At 40.0% G+C, this 16,004-nt stretch overlaps 1 protein-coding gene across 2 annotated transcripts; it reads left to right on the forward strand.

Moving 5' to 3' along the window:
* The first annotated feature begins 1,004 nt into the window (after positions 1-1,004).
* On the forward strand, positions 1,005-15,255 carry cers3a (ceramide synthase 3a). Of its 2 annotated transcripts, none has more exons than XM_047581256.1 (11): positions 1,005-1,279; positions 3,364-3,560; positions 4,649-4,766; positions 7,042-7,160; positions 7,264-7,321; positions 7,539-7,589; positions 8,626-8,718; positions 9,233-9,361; positions 10,069-10,175; positions 11,045-11,198; positions 12,941-15,255. In XM_047581256.1, exons 2-11 carry the CDS (start codon positions 3,388-3,390, stop codon positions 13,133-13,135), a joined length of 1,197 nt encoding a protein of 398 aa, XP_047437212.1. In that variant the 5' UTR covers positions 1,005-1,279; positions 3,364-3,387; the 3' UTR covers positions 13,136-15,255. The 2 variants fall into 2 exon arrangements, with proteins under 2 accessions (XP_047437212.1, XP_047437211.1); XM_047581255.1 differs by having other exon boundaries at positions 1,010-1,279; positions 3,361-3,560.
* Positions 15,256-16,004: the final 749 nt, after the last annotated feature.

Genomic DNA, 16,004 nt, shown 5'->3' on the forward strand with positions numbered 1-16,004 from the left:
ATTTAACTATTCTGGAGCTCTTTACTCTTAATATTCTCCATTATGCAAAACTGTCTGAAAAAGGCAACAGAGTGCATTATTTTTATTTAAACAAAAAAAAAAGAAAAAAGAAAAAACAACAAGAATTTACAGTATATTAAACAAACAAACTAACATGATTAATGGATTATCACTAAGGAATGACGTACAGATTGATTTTAGTCAGCCCTGCCCTGTGGACTGTGAACATCTGTCCGTGTGACTGTTTGCCTGTCTAGGTGTGGATCAAGATGATTAATAGGGAGGCTGCTTGAAAGGCATATCAGGCAACTTCAGCGTCCTCATAACACAATCATGTGATGGAAAAAAAAAACAAAAAAGCTTGCTAACACACCTCATGCTGGACTTTCCTTCCATCTGTCACTCATTTCTATATAGTGATATTTTTAACAGAATTTGTCCTAATAGGCATCCTACCATGTGGCCAGCATGTTAATCATTGGTTAGCGGTGTCATCACAGGGCTCTATTGATTTAGTACGACATTGAGTACTAGTGCACTGTTTGCTCTGTCAGTGCACACACCCACCTAAACCACACAGGCATAGAGCTCATAGTAAACTCACTTTAAGCTGATCTGTCAGTTCATAAGAGAATTAGGCTTAATGGAGTCAGACTTGTGGAAACAGCATGGACAAACTATAATAAGGCATCATTGTTTTTTGAAAAAAAAAAAAGGCTCTTTCAGCAGAGATGTTCTTTTTGTTCATTGTTTTCCTTCATGATTAAAAGAAAATCTTATTAGGGAAACCAAGTTTACCCAATGAAAACAATAACTAAAAATCAGTTATGTGTGACAAAATTCTTCCATGTTAAGAAATTTATCTTGGAGACATATTTTGTGTTATTGGCGATATAATTTTCCAGCTCTGCCTCTCTTCACTTAAGGTTTGTTCTGTGGGAGAACTTGCGTTTGTACTTTATCAGGAACACAGAACAAACAAGGTTATTGGATCCCTTGAGGGCGGTCAGAAAAAGAGCTTGTGTGTGTTGTGGCAATCCACTAGCCTAGCTCTACTTCCTGGAGGGCAGAAAGAAAAAACCTTCCCAGGTAATTGTGGCTGAGTTGGGTGTGACTCTAAAGAATGTCAAACAAAGAGAGTGGCTCGCTGCCTGTCGAAGGGGGGGGCATAGAGGATTTTGCCATCTACGTTCATCTCTCCAGACAAAACACAAGCAGTCAGCTGGTTTGGAAGCGACTCTCCCTACCTGCTGTATTTGGTCGCGCTGACACTGGAAAGGTAAGCCTTTGTTTTACTGTGACCTTGAAGTGTAACTGGTGAGCTCTCTGACTGTTTTTAGTTTGAAAGTGAGAGGCTTTTTTGGCTTTCTGTGCTGCTGCAAAATGATCTGCTGTGCTGAAATTAGAGGAACAAATCTTCCTGTAGCAACAGGGGCAGTTGTTTGATCCAAGGACATCCTACAGTCAGGAAAGTTTATTCTCAGGGTACGCCTGCATTGTCGCGGCTGAGCTGGGATGAATGAACTCTCTGTTCTCAGAAAGATCAACACAAAGATCCTGTGTGATCCGACTTGTGTGGTCTGCCCACTTAAAGTGAAGAGGTTTGAGTTGAGATTAGTTTCGGGGATTGAAGATGTTTGAGGGCTCTTTCCTGTCTCCGTTTAGGCAGCCTTTGCAGGGTCAGCAGCTATCTACAGGTGGGATTACAGCTTCCTTGTGACAAACAGCAGTGCTGGGGCTCATTTACATACCCTAAGGAAAAAAAAATAAGAAGCCTTTTGTTATTAGGTTATTTAATAGTTTTGCTTCTTTACTTTCCCAGAATATTTCCAATCGTTTGAGACATTCAGTTTTTGTTCTTTGTTTCAGAGAAGCATTTTGAACATTTATGTTGTGCCATAAACAGCTCAGTGCTCAGAAGACAAGTCAGACAGAGAATTGGCACTCATCCCTCCAAACTGTTTATATTCCACTAATAATCCATGGAACACCTGCAGCTCTGGGGTTGGATGGGTGCTTTTAAAAGTATTAAAAGTCCTCAGTGCATAAACATCAATCTGGATATTCTTTTTATCTGCTTTTCAGTTATTTGGCAGCTCTCGTTAGCCCCTCCATTGTCGTTAGCTACTGAACTGAGTGGTCTGTGCCTATGTAACATGAGCTGACTCATTAAAAAACACCGGTGCTGTGGAGATGATGTGATATTTTCTGACTATGACTAGATTTTCAAGTTTTGAAATATGGCCACAGGGGAAAGGTTGATAACACAGTACTATATGTTATTGTTCTCTTGTTTCATTTTTCAGAAAGACCGGTTATGGAGACTTTCACGCTGAGTTAGCTGCAAGTTGAGTTCAAATAGAAAGTGCTAAAAAGCTAATACGTGTTAGATTTTTTCTAATTGATAGAAACAACCAATTTGATCTTTTCATTTTTGGTGGGGGCGGGCAGTTAGGATGACACCTACATGGTGTTTTGACAGAGTGACTGTAGGGGACCCTGCAGGGAACGATCGTTCACCTGTCATGCGGGGTTGCTGTGAATGTGTGCGTTACCTTCTCCTGCGGACTGAGAACACTGAATGTGCTACATGTAGAGCCTGAACAAGCCCTGCGATTCTTTACAGGTCATGTTTACCTCCTAACAGACTGACTCCATAGGCGCTTTCAAGTGTGTGTTTCCAAGCTGCAACCTGGTCAGCATTTGCTGGGGTTTTTTTCGTCTCTCGTTCACACACCCCTCCTCCTCTTAAGAGTGAGAGAGAGGGATGGTGAAGAAGGCGTGGAAGTGATGACTATAAGGGAGGGTTCAGTCGGTCAATATTTGTTTAGGAAATAAACCTCTATGTACTCTGCAGTAACTGTAACATCTGTGAGTGCAGTGTGCTTGTTGCACGTTCTTTCTGGTATCTTACTGTACCTCAGTGGTATAGTAGCATACCACAACTAAACGTTTGCACTCATGTCATATTTTAATGGATGTTTAAGAGCTATTATACTCTTTAAATCTATAAGTAGTGTGCTAGCTGCACTGCTTGATCTAAGAACATACAGGACTAAAGCGAGAAGCATGTGTGTATGAAATGGTTTGAATGTTGTCCGTTTCAGGTTGAATGCTTCTTTATCTTTAGTTGTGTTTTCTGAGACTTTGACATACAGTCCTTTTTGTTTTTGTAGATTTTCCTTTAGATGCATTGATAACTGTTAAATTTATCTGTGGTAGCATTTAAAGGAATTTCCAGATGGAAATCAACAGCTGTGCAGTGTTAAAAGGTTGCCTGAACAGCTGATCTTCTCTTTGACAGTTGGTGTTGTGATCTTCTACGAATTATTATAACCTCACCTCTTCCCATGTTTGCAGAAGTTGGTGTCTCCGTGAGGAGGAGGGATGTTTGACACACTGTATGAGTGGTTCTGGTGGGACAAAATCTGGCTGCCTGAGGAGCTGTCGTGGGCCGACCTGGAAGACAAGGATGATCGAGTCTATGCCAAAGCCTCACATCTTTATGTCATTGTCCCCTACGCCTTTGCCTTTTTATTCGTCAGATACATGTTTGAGAGGTACCATTCACACTCCGTGCACCAACTCTTCCACATGCTTTGAACTGTGACAGGTGACACATGTTATCCGTACATCCCAAGAGTTCAGGAACACGGCAGGTTCAGTGCAACACTACCACGCACAACTGCTGCAGTGTTACAACACACAGCTACAGTCATGGCTTCAGTGACACGTAGCCTACGGTATCCCGTGGCTACAGTCATAATCTCAGCTACAGTCAGTGAGAGCTCTGATGAAGCTCCTTGATTTTCTTTTGAATTATGCCTGAGCAGACACGTCTGAGAGTGCATTGACTCTATGTTGCCATAACCACCAGGTACTACTAGACAAAGCATGATACCGTATCTTAATACAGCTCAGTCTTTCTCTGTGGCTGTTCACAGTGTTCAAAGTGGATTTTCTACGAGTCCAGAAGGTATTAATAAACAGACATACACAACAAGATACAAGCCAACATATTCTTTGGATCTTGTCATGTGATTTGTTACAACTTAGATTTTGAGTCTTCACCGATGCCTGATTGGACCTGTGTGAATATTTTGGACACTTTTTCCAGAGAACGCATTCACATCTTAACCCTTCTTAAATAATGACATCAGGACCGAACTAAAACTGATGGTCCCTGTACAATCTGAGATAAACGTGAAGGGGTCTAAACGTTAATTTTATTTCATCTTTTAGAAAAATCATTCTGGGATTGAAGTGGGAACATACGGTGTATTCAGTGGACGGGGTTGTGCACATATGTGCTTCAGCTCAACAAGAGATGAGAGACCCAAGGAAACAGCTATTATCCAGATGAAGAAAGTCCTGTCAATTATGTCTTATATTGTCCAGTGTAAGACAGAAAAACTAGTGTCTTTCTCAAAATGATAGTAGTGGTGGCACTGGTGAAATGTTTCGGCTTATTTTCAAGATATTTAATTTTAGAATTTGTAAGAGGCTGTGGAAATGCCTTTCTGAGACTAACAAAGTAATCTGAATCTGTTACCATTTTTATTATTATTATTAGCATACGTGATGGAAATGCATTGTGCTGTATTTGTATTTGTGCTCTGTAAAGCACACACAGTTTACTGCATTCCAGGTGGATAGCAACGCCCCTCGCAGCATCTGCTGGAATCAAGCAGAAAGTTCATCTGAAAGCACAGGACATCCCCACCCTGGAGCTTTACTACACGACTCGGTGTAGAAATCCTGCTCAGGTAAGCAAAGTCACACTCACATCAGTCCTGTTAATAACGTCACTTAGACTTTATTCATCCACAAGGGACACAAAAGCTCAGTTGCACAGAAAAAAAACACTCTTGACAGCTTAAATGTCAACATGGCACATGAGTGGTGTTCTTGGACATAGGAGTCAAAAACAACTTAACAGTCCATCCTAAGGAGTATGCCTGTGGACGGTGGGAGGAAGCCAGAGAGAAACACAGTCATATTTCCACAGTTAAATAAAAATAATGACTTGAATGAGAACGTGCCAGTTCTCTTCAGCCAATCTACGTCACACACTGTCAGTTTGCTAACCTCAGAATACCTTGTTTCCACCGCGTGTTCTGCACAGACGACTCCTGCTGCTTTCATGTTTAGAAATCGTCCCAGTAAGATGATCTAGAAGCCTGTTTTCCCTGCACTGTTCTCAGAAAGAATTACTAATGGCTGTGAGTTATGAACAGATAATGGCAACAGTACATGGGAAATCAATAGCCAGTTAAACTGATTTGGGGCAACAGGCCATAATACCAGTTGGAATCAGATTTGTTCTCCCAGCTTTTACTTCCTTTTGGAAGGCTTTTGGCTTGCATGTTGTTTTGCTACACTTGGGGAACTTGACATTGTGGAATACTGATAAATGATAGCAATAACACTGTTTACAAAAAAAAAAAAAAAAAAAAAAATCATATCTCATTAATTGGTCCAGGATGATTTATATGTTTTTGATACCACTAAAACACACTTCCAAATATGACTCTGTCCCCAGTGATCCATCACTGCTATTCACTCAAAATTATTATTAACTTTGTGAGAACATTCTGCATATCTCACTTCCAGATATGGACACAGACAAGCCTTCAGGTTGTATCACTGTTAACAAATTATTGTTTGTTTTATATCCTGGGACTTATTTTCATAATTTTCCCCCATCATTATGATAACATTATATGCTACACTGTATCATTAGCTTTATTGCTTGCAGCTGTGAACCTGACGTCTTCACCACACACAGTTTTATCACACAGACGGAAACCAAATGAGCCGTAAGATAGGTTCAACTGTAGGACCCATGTGTGGTGCGCTGGAAGCAAATGTAATATTAATGTCAGTGCACATATGTTTTGTTGTAGAGCTCCAAGTATTCCAACTTCAAACCCGAGTTTAAGCAGTTGTCCAGTGCTGTGGATGCTTTGAGTTTAACTTCTCACTAAGTGGATTCAGCTGTCGCTGTTATGTTTGGTTGTAAAACTGACTGGTTTCATTGGTTTACATTTGTTTTGTGTTTCATGCCTTCATCTTCCAGTTAAAGGGGGTTTCTTTCCTTGTCGCCATTGCTTTAGTGCTTGTTCTCATTATTTCACGTTTTACAAGAGTTCTGTGGAACCTCTCGAGACAATTGTTATTGTAATCAAAACCTATTCATCATTGTTACTCCACTGTCATAAATGTTGCAGAAATGTTTTTTAGAGGTCCATCATGACAAAACGACCTGCAGTAACATCCAGAATGGATCACTGTGCACTGTGGTTTTCTCTGGTCGGCCCACAACCTGCAACCTGAACATTGCCACCATCAGTTAAAAAAGTTGTATCATCGTACACTGATCAGCCATAACATTATGACATCTTCAGAAGAAGTAAATAACATTGACCATCTGGTGACCGTTCAATGTTCTGATGGGAAACTTTTTGACCTGGAATTCCTGTGGATGTTACACCCACATAGACCAGACCAGGCGCCCCCACCCCATAGCAATGACACTCCTTGATGGCAGAAGCCATCCCCAGCAGGATGCAGCCTGACACACACACACACAAAATATTTTAGGAACAACTCAGAAAACACAAAGAACAGAACAAGGTGTTGACCTGGCCTCCAAATTCACTACATCCCAAACTGATCAAGTATCTGTGGGATGATCCACAGAGGCCCCTCCCTTCAACCCATAGGACCCAAAGACCCCCACTACCAACATCCTGTTACCAGACACCACAGGACGCCCTCAGAAGACCCATGTCCATTCTCTGATGAGTCACAACTGTTTTGGAGGCACAAGGGAGACCTACACAATATTAAGTCATAATGTTATGCCTGATCGTTGTATTTCCTGATGATTTCGCATGTTTTCAAAATTCTCCTTTCACGTATTGCTGTTTTTCCTCCTTCATGTACATCTGCTGGCTATTGCTAAGCGTAGTCCAATATATTCTCCTGATGTTGCTCATTTAATCGTTTCTGTGCCCGTGTGTGTGTGTTCAATACCAGTCTGACATTGACGGCCTGTCTAAGAAGAGCAGTTTGTCAGTGAGACAAGTTGAACGATGGTTCAGAAGAAGACGCAGACAGGACCGTCCTGGTGTCCTGAAGAAATTCAGAGAGGCCAGGTACTGTTCTGAGTGTGTGTTTGCATGTGTTGATGGAAAACCTCCAATAGCCTAGGCCTAGTACATGTATATCGGATATATGCCTCCTCTCTGTCTCCTACAGTTGGAGGTTTGTCTTCTACCTGTTTGCCTTCATCGGAGGAGTAATAGCGCTGTATGATGTGAGTAGCTTATGTAACTAGAGCAAATGCTCATTCCAACCAGAAATATATTCTTGTATAATGAGAAGCAGCTGAAGACAACTGTGGTCGTTTTAGAACCATTAAAGCACCTAATGGCTAAAGCTGCATATGTTTATAAAAGCTTTAAACTTCACCACGGTTCTACTACATTTTCAACAAGTGTACTAACATAAAACTTCTCCTTGTGTTTTTGCAGAAAGAATGGCTTTATGACACACGTGAAGTATGGACAGATTTTCCAAAGCAGGTTTGATTGCATAATTTCTCTAACAACCCATAATCATCCTATTAATGATTCCAGTAAACCATTCCAGTACAACTGAGGATTTCTTAATGAGTTTATTAAGTTGAATTATTTGTTTGGGGATACTACATGGAACCTGTATTTATTATATCATATAATATAACAATCCTTCATCTGATATATGCACAGACACCTAACGGGATAACATATTTTATGACACTACTACCTGTTGTAAAAAAGAAAAAAAGAAAACAAGAAAAAAAAAGAAAAACTCAATTATTCTGAACATTTCCAGATCTGTTTCAGTTGGTCAGTGCTCCAGTTTGACTTGTAGCTTGCAATACTGTAATCACACCCTACAAAGAAGAGTATAAAGGCGGTATGACTGAAGTAGGCAGAAAGATCTCTATGCAGAGACATAGGCCAAGCCAGGAACACTCCCATGGACAAGCTGGGCACCAATCCGGGAGCAGACTTGTGTGTGCTTAAGAGAAGCTAAGCTTGTAAACTACTGGAAGAGTCCTGCTAACTCCTACTGATAAGTGTCAGTTTCAGCCATGAGCCTGGGTTCAAAAGACACAGTCTTTTTCATTAAAGTGGTGCTTTTAACAACAGATTGAAAGTAAAGCTCACCTCCCCCAGGGCCGCCCTGAATACAATGTGATTTAAAAATCTAACACACAACCATTACTAATGTGAACCCAAAATCTCTCTGCAGCAAATGTTCATAATGACTGCGACAGATACATGCTTGATTCTGAAACTGGTTGGTTTTGTTTCTTGTTTTTCAAGCACACGCACATGGAATAACTAGCTAACTAACCGAGTCTTGAGAACCAATATAAGTTTCTAACGGACACGAAATCTCAGGGTGAACATAGTTTTCCTCCTTCCAGCTAATGTGCTTTAGGACAAAGAACACAGCCTTAGGGGACAAATATTTTGTCTGTATGACTGAGACTGACTTTAGCTTCACATTGCACATTCTCCAACCTCTTCTTGACTCACTTGACGTTTCTCTGTCTCTTTGTGCCTGCAGTCCATGCTGCAGTCTCAGTACTGGTATTATATCTTGGAGATGAGCTTTTATGGGTGTCTTCTCTTCAGTGTTGCATTTGATGTCAAGAGAAAGGTGAGTAGTAGTTACCATAGGCCACAATTAAGTAGCGGAGACCGTACAAGTGTTTTAAACCTGAGTACAAATGAAAAACTTATATTTAACCCCTACGTATTATACAGTTCGCTTTAGGGACATGGGCTGCTCCCACCAAAAAAATGATGCTTTAAATTTTGATTTATGGTAATCAAGATTATTCAGGGAATAAACATTGCATAAACAATAAGAGTGTGTGCTGTATTTGTCCTCATTGCTTTCTGTTGCTTACTTTGTGAAGCAGCTGGATTCTCCTCAGAACCACAGTTACCAACATGGTCATAGGAGAATCTATCTTGCCAAGCATCAAGTTATGCACTTGGCTCAGGGCAATTAGCCTCCTTTGGGTGTCTAATGGAAACAATGTGTGTGATTTTGGTTAGAATAGAGAATAGAGAAAATGTGTGCATCTAAACTTGGATGACTGTTGTTCAGGCTAGTGAATCCTAGGTCTCTAGGTCTACCTTGATTTGATTCCCCCCCCCCTCCTCAGGACTTTAAGGAGCAGATCATCCACCACTTGGCCACGCTGGTCCTCCTGTCATTTTCCTGGTGTGTCAACTATATCCGTATTGGAACGCTGGTCATGCTTGTCCATGATGCTTCCGATGTTTTACTGGAGGTCAGTGACTGACAGTCTCACGATAAGAGCACAACACAGCACCTGTGAGTGTGTTGTGTATGAGTGGGAGGGAGGTGGCCATTGTGAGGGGAAGCAGAAAGATATATATATATATATATATATATATATTATTATTTTTTTTTTCTTCTGGTTTTGATGTTTGTCTAGTTTCCTGTCTGTTGAGATGACAGAAATGCTAAGGCTCAGTACATATGGTTTATGTGAATTTTTAAAACAGGACAACTAGATAAATGAGGAGTGATTGATATCCCATCTTGCTATACTGGCATTATCCATTATGTGTGCAACAAGACATACACTCTCATTTTCCACAGGCATACATAGACTGTGGCCAATCATCATTTTATATTATTTTTTGTCTAGCACATCATACATTGCTTTTATTGCTATTTTATTTTGGTGTCTGAATACTTGGACTGCTCTGTTTTCACTGTCAACATAAACCCAACATAAACATAAACCCTACTGCACAGCTGCATTCAGTGCCCTCTACTGGCGCTGAATGCTGGCACTGGGCTTTAATAGAGGTGTCCAGTGAATACCTAGCTGTTTTAGATTATGATGCCATTTGGGCCTCACATTGAATAGTGAGTATGGTATGCTGAACAAGATGTACTGCAATTCAAATCAAAGTGCTCTGTGTTGTGACTGCGGTTGATTAACAATAAAACTCCCTTTTCTTTTAGTCTGCCAAATTATTCAACTATGCCAAATGGGAGAAAACCTGCCAAACCCTTTTTGTTTTGTTTGCCATAGTGTTCATGGTAACACGACTGATCATCTTTCCATTTTGGTAAGCTGATAAGTGTGCATGTTATATGTGTATGTACGTGTGCAATTTATGTGTATGCACAAGTATTTCCTTTCATTCTTTCCATTCATTGAGATTTCAACTTTAGTTCATATATTCTTAATGTATTATTTATCACATCAGCATTTCCCAGTTTTATTCATGACTTCTTTGTTATGCAGGTAAACATTTCAACATAATCTTTAACAATTCTGAGTATTTAGTAGTGATATGTTTTATTCAGATCAACTAGAATAACAATACATTTACAAATATTTACAGATATTTTGTGTATTGTGTTGCAGGAATGGCTAATTACACAGGCGGAAATACTATATATTCAGCTATTTTTATTCTTGCAACAAACATAATGCATTTTTGATGGCAATACATATAAATGTAGGTCAGTTTATTCAGTTCCCTCCTTGGTTACTGCTGCTTACTTCAGCTGTGCTGTGCCTGTCCTCAAAAGGAACAATGGAAGCTAGTCCCTCTGCAAGTAAATTCCTGTAATGTCCTGGTTGCCAAGACACAGCAACTCTTTCTTACATAATACAACTGCAGGTACCTCAATTATACCTTCCAGTAATGTTACATAATACGACTGACTGCGGTTTAATTAACACCTTTCTCTAACCTTCACTGAGGACAGGGGTCTGGAGAGACTGATCCAATAAATTTGGTGTATATGAGAAGTGATGCATATCTTCCTTCCATGTCCTAGCCAAAGAAAATATATTAAAACCATGATGATAAATGTGAAATTATTTTCTGTACTTGGTACCAATGAAGCATTGCAAAATAATTGAATCAGACAGCTTGGAGTCGTGAATATTCAAGATGTTTCCTTGTTTCTATTTTGCCTGTTTCAGGCTGATCCACTGTACCTGGGTTTATCCTGTCCTCCACTACCCAGCCTTCTTTGGCTACTACTTCTTCAATGTGATGCTGGTGGTCCTTCTCTGTCTTCACATATTCTGGGCCTACCTCATTCTCCGCATGGTCCGAAAATTCATTTTTGGCACCGTAAGTCTGCTCAATAACAATTCTCATTCTCTCATCTATTAATATTTGTGGCTTTGTAATGCCAGTCAGCTTGTATGGCAAATCCTAAACCCAGCCCTAACACCTCATTGTCTCCATCTGTATCAGTCTGTCTCTTCTCTGAGCCGCTCTCTTAACACATTGTTAACTGCCTGTTTACACACACAGAAAGTCAGGGACATCTAGGAACCTCTGCTGCTTTGTAAATAATATCAAAAACCTGTGGCATTTTAGTATTCCCTACACAGTTAATTAAACATTTTTCTTAATAAAGATACATTTTAGATGCAGTCAGGCGCGGCTCCACTACGGCCATGCTTTTTGCAGTTTCTTTGTTGTTGTGTTCATCACGTGGTTAAAGCTTTTCTACTTGGTATTGAAACTTCAAAGGGAGATTCCTGAAAAAAACATGCAGTAAGAAGAAACACTGGGGAAAGTGGGAAAATGTTCAATACTTGGACAACAAGCTGGACAACAACATCACGGCCTGGTTCTGCTTCCACAGAGACGTAACTGTGGCAACGTTTCGTTTTCTATTTCACGGAGACATGGTTGTTGCTGGTGGTACCAGCCGTCCTACTCTGTGAACCTTCTCCATTTCCCAGTCGGATAGAACAGAGGAAACTGCAGACGGTGGCATCTGTTTAGATGCCAGCAACAAATGGTGCAACCCCTCATGTGTCCTGTCCCGTCATGCTCCTGTTCAGCAAATCGCAAGCACGTGGTGACTGTCTGCTATCCCTTCTGCCTGCCCTGAGAAGACTCAGCAGTCGGGATTGGCCACGTTCAGACCTTGCATTAACATCCGTCTCGGGGAATCCTATTGCAGGTGGCCAGAAGAGGGGTTCTGGACGATTTTCAGCTGGGATTGAAGTTATGACTGTGCACAGCCTATACACTGAAGTAAAATGTTGATAAACTGGCAGGGCTAGACTCAATATAACCAGAGATAAGTAGCTCTTGCCTAACTCAGTTTTGCATTTCTCAGACATGGTGTTCCATTCATAGAACAGTGATTGTCAAACTGTAGGAAAAACAAATGAGAGCTGTGATTAGCTTAGCTAGCTAACAAAAAACTGAATGACAGCAAAGTCAGACTAGCTTGTATAAAAACAAACTGATTATTTGGTTGGAGTGTAATTATACCTTTATTTAACATGCATCTAATTTTAACAAATTTCAAGCATAAAAGACCTTGCGGTGTCTGTGTGATCGCACATGAAGGGAACCATGGGAATAACCTGCAGCAACGAGGACAAACATGGATTAACGCTGGTCTGCTGCGTTTCCCTGAAATAAGAGAAGGGGCTGAGTAGTGTGGACATAAGTCATTGTTTTTGTGATTGAGTAATTGCTCAAACTGCCAGAGGGACAGAGATAAGTTTTGCTTTGTAGCAACAACACAAATATAGTAACATGCATACACATAGATATAGATTGTTGCTGAGAACTACTATCACTGTTTGTGATAGTACAGCAGTGTGAATGCTAACAACCCTACCGTTACTGTTCAACCACAGAACTGCAGCTTATTGTTCTCTACTGCAGCTCAGGTTCCAAATCTGCTTTCAGGTAGTCGATCTGTTCCCTTTTGCCTCCGGCTGCGGGCTCCACCAGCTGCTTTTATCATTTACTGCACACCGACTCCTTTTCCCTCCAGTTCCCCATCACGTCTGCTTTTGTTATTTACATTCACACCTTTTTTCTTTTTTCTTGTTCCACAGTTAACCAGAGATGAGAGAAGTGACCACGAAGAAGAAGACGAGGAAGAGAGCAGCCAGACGGAGGATGAAGGTGAACAGCAGCAAAGACACAAGCCTGTGAATGGACTGGCAGTAGATGAGAAGGATGAGAAGAATGGCTGCTTTGGATCCTTGTCTCCACCAGAGAACATCTGCTGGTCAAAGACTGTGTACTGAGTCGTACTCAGTATAATCAGCGGAGCTCAAGATGTGAGATATAGAACAATGCTAAATACATTTCATCCATTATTTATTCTTCAGTCACACACTGAAACGCAAACAAACCCAGACCAACATTGTTGTTCTCACATCACTTGAAAGGGCTCCCATGTGTAGGGCAAAGGACTTGGAAATGTTCTTGGCTCTTCCTCTGTTTTTATCCACAGTGTTGTCCATGGCAGAGCTTCACTCGGCCGCCCTGCTGGTCAGAAGAGACCAAACAAGCAATCAAAGCAATCATGACTGTGCGCTGGGTTGGATATATGCATTAGGTGGGGGTTGTGTGTACAAGACTAGGTTCGTGCATTGAAACACACCATCCAACTGTAGCCAACCATGACAAATCATACAGTTTAGTGAAGAAATGTTTCTTGAGAAATTTAGAATACTAATAGTTATTTCATATTCCCATCTACGGTATCTTCAATTGTTCAATTGAACAGATAAGAATTTAATGAAACAAAACTTTAATATTACCATGCACAATTTAAACAAAGCTCATGCTGAAATAATGTCTTATAAACTAGATTCTGACACAGGTTTTCTGTAAGATTGGGCCGAAAGTAAAAATGCTGGACTCTCTTAGTTCTTTATTATTATTATATTATTATTATTATTATTATTATTATTATTATTATTATTATTATTATTATTATTATTATTATTATTATTATTAGTATTAGTATTATTATTATTGTTAACCCTGAAAAATAAGTTATTACAAAATCCAAGTGACTTCCAATGAATCTGAAACAATTAGAGCTGCTCTAGAATTCTGGGGTTAGGTTTACTCTGATTAGCACAGTACTCTGTAATCACTGTCACCTGAGTGGCATCATAACAACACGGTTGAGCATGGATGGAAACACACAGTGTCTACAGTGTTTTTTTGTGGGGGTTTCTGAAAATTTACATTTTGTACACTTTGGAATATGGTAGCAGAGAGACAGCAGCAGCAGCACATCTAGTGTTCTACGTGTAGCTACGTAGGAGGCATCAGAACTGAGCTGTACTCTTACGCTTTGGAAGTGCTTGTGCCAGAGTTTCCTCAGAGACAGCTGAGACAGATCCTGTGTAGACGTAGGACACACAAATGCTGCATTATTGTATTTTTATGACAGTAATCTAATACAATTGTGTCTGCATTTAATAATAGTAAGAGCAATACAGTGAAGTGTGGCTTCATTATGCTGAGTTCCTCCTCCAGGAGAGGTCAAGGCAGAGATGTGTGCACTGTAAGCATTTAACCAGCAGAGATAACAAAAATAAAATAAAATAGAAATTAAGAAAAAATATATATATATATATTTTGTGGACACTGTTAAAACCAAGTTATGATGAACTACCAGCACCACAGTGTGTCCCTAACATGAACGCAGACCATGAGCGTGACCAGTCCAGGATCTGTAAACCTAGCCCATGTTGGTTTTATGGTTACACCCATCAAAACCTTACTCATCCCTTTACAAAGCACATACTGTATGTTCAACACTAATTCTTAATGGCTGTTGGTTGTAAATTATGTTAACCTATGAAAAAAGGTGATGTGTTGTTTAAAATGGCATGGACAAACTACAACTTTTTGTTATTTAATAGAGGACATGTTAGAGATGACCATTACAGAGCTACATTATGTATGTGTCCCAAGTCTATAGCACACATCGTAAATCGACATTGCTGTAGAATCCATGGAGGAAAAGAGCTTTCCAAATACAAAACTAAAGCTTCTCTTGCTTGACATTATGAACTAAGTGCCAAAATATTACTTGAAGTATTTGTTCCCCAGAAAATGAGAATGCTTTTTGAGGTGGGTGGCGTGCATCAATAAAATGATTGATGGTCAGTCTCTGGGAAGTATGGGCAAACATTTGAGCAATGTTTAAAAGACTGTTAAGGATGACTGAGTGTAGAGCAATATGAAGTTGATGTATTATGGGAAATTTATCAGTTATGTTTTCTAGCCTTTAATAGGTCCCGGTTGTCGTATAATGTGTCACAGTTTTGACACGTAGCAAATGGTCTTGAACACTGAATTGTTTGTATTATGTTGTTGCAGCAGCAATAAAATGCTGAGAATATTTGTACTGCATGCAGCCTTTGTTAATGGTCCATCTCATGGTGGCATGAAACAGTCAATGATTTTACTTTAACATGTCAAGAAAACAGCGTGCACTCATTCATTCATATAGGGGCTTTTTTTGGTTGTAATTCCAGAGTTCCCCACAAGATGGTGCGCTACAACCTGTTCCCCCTTCTCTAACGACAGAAGCTCACAGCATATACAAAGGGAAAATGGAAGGAACTTCTATTTTTGTGACTTTAACATGGACAATGATTGATTATTAATATATGTGTAGTGAAAAGGAGATCAAACCTGCATTAGATTTGATGGCAAAGCAGAGAAAAGACCCTCTCATTATCATCTCATATATTTTAAGTATTCCAGGCGTTTTATTATCGTCATTCATTCATTCAAAATGAAGGTAAATTATGCATGTAATAAGTGAATTTAATGAGCTATAAAACTGGATATTGCTGAGTACTGCAATTCCATGAAGTTGGCAGACACTGGGAAGACACGTACGGTTTCAAATTTAATCTACATACAATTATTTTCACAGGCCATTTTCACAGGCTATTTTCACATCTAAGTGTAATCATCGTTTATTCCTTTCTTCCTTCCTTGCATGAAGACGGCTTTGCACACTACATGACCAAATTCATGTGGTTGCCTCCTGGGAAACCCTTCACTTAACAGGTCGTGCTTGTTAGAAGCTACGTGCTGCAATTCCTTTGCTTCTTAATGCTCTGAGACCATCAATTGTGT

The sequence above is a fragment of the Mugil cephalus genome, chromosome 3 (genome assembly GCF_022458985.1).
Source record: "Mugil cephalus isolate CIBA_MC_2020 chromosome 3, CIBA_Mcephalus_1.1, whole genome shotgun sequence".
Classification (NCBI taxonomy): domain Eukaryota; kingdom Metazoa; phylum Chordata; class Actinopteri; order Mugiliformes; family Mugilidae; genus Mugil; species Mugil cephalus.

Excerpts from the sequence above, each read along its gene's own strand:
- cers3a (XM_047581256.1), top strand. The coding sequence starts at position 3,388 with ATGTTTGACACACTGTATGAGTGGTTCTGGTGGGACAAAATCTGGCTG. Across the intron at positions 7,322-7,538 it reads GAGTAATAGCGCTGTATGAT|AAAGAATGGCTTTATGACAC; the intron begins GTGAGTAGCTTA and ends GTGTTTTTGCAG. Across the intron at positions 7,590-8,625 it reads GGACAGATTTTCCAAAGCAG|TCCATGCTGCAGTCTCAGTA; the intron begins GTTTGATTGCAT and ends TTGTGCCTGCAG.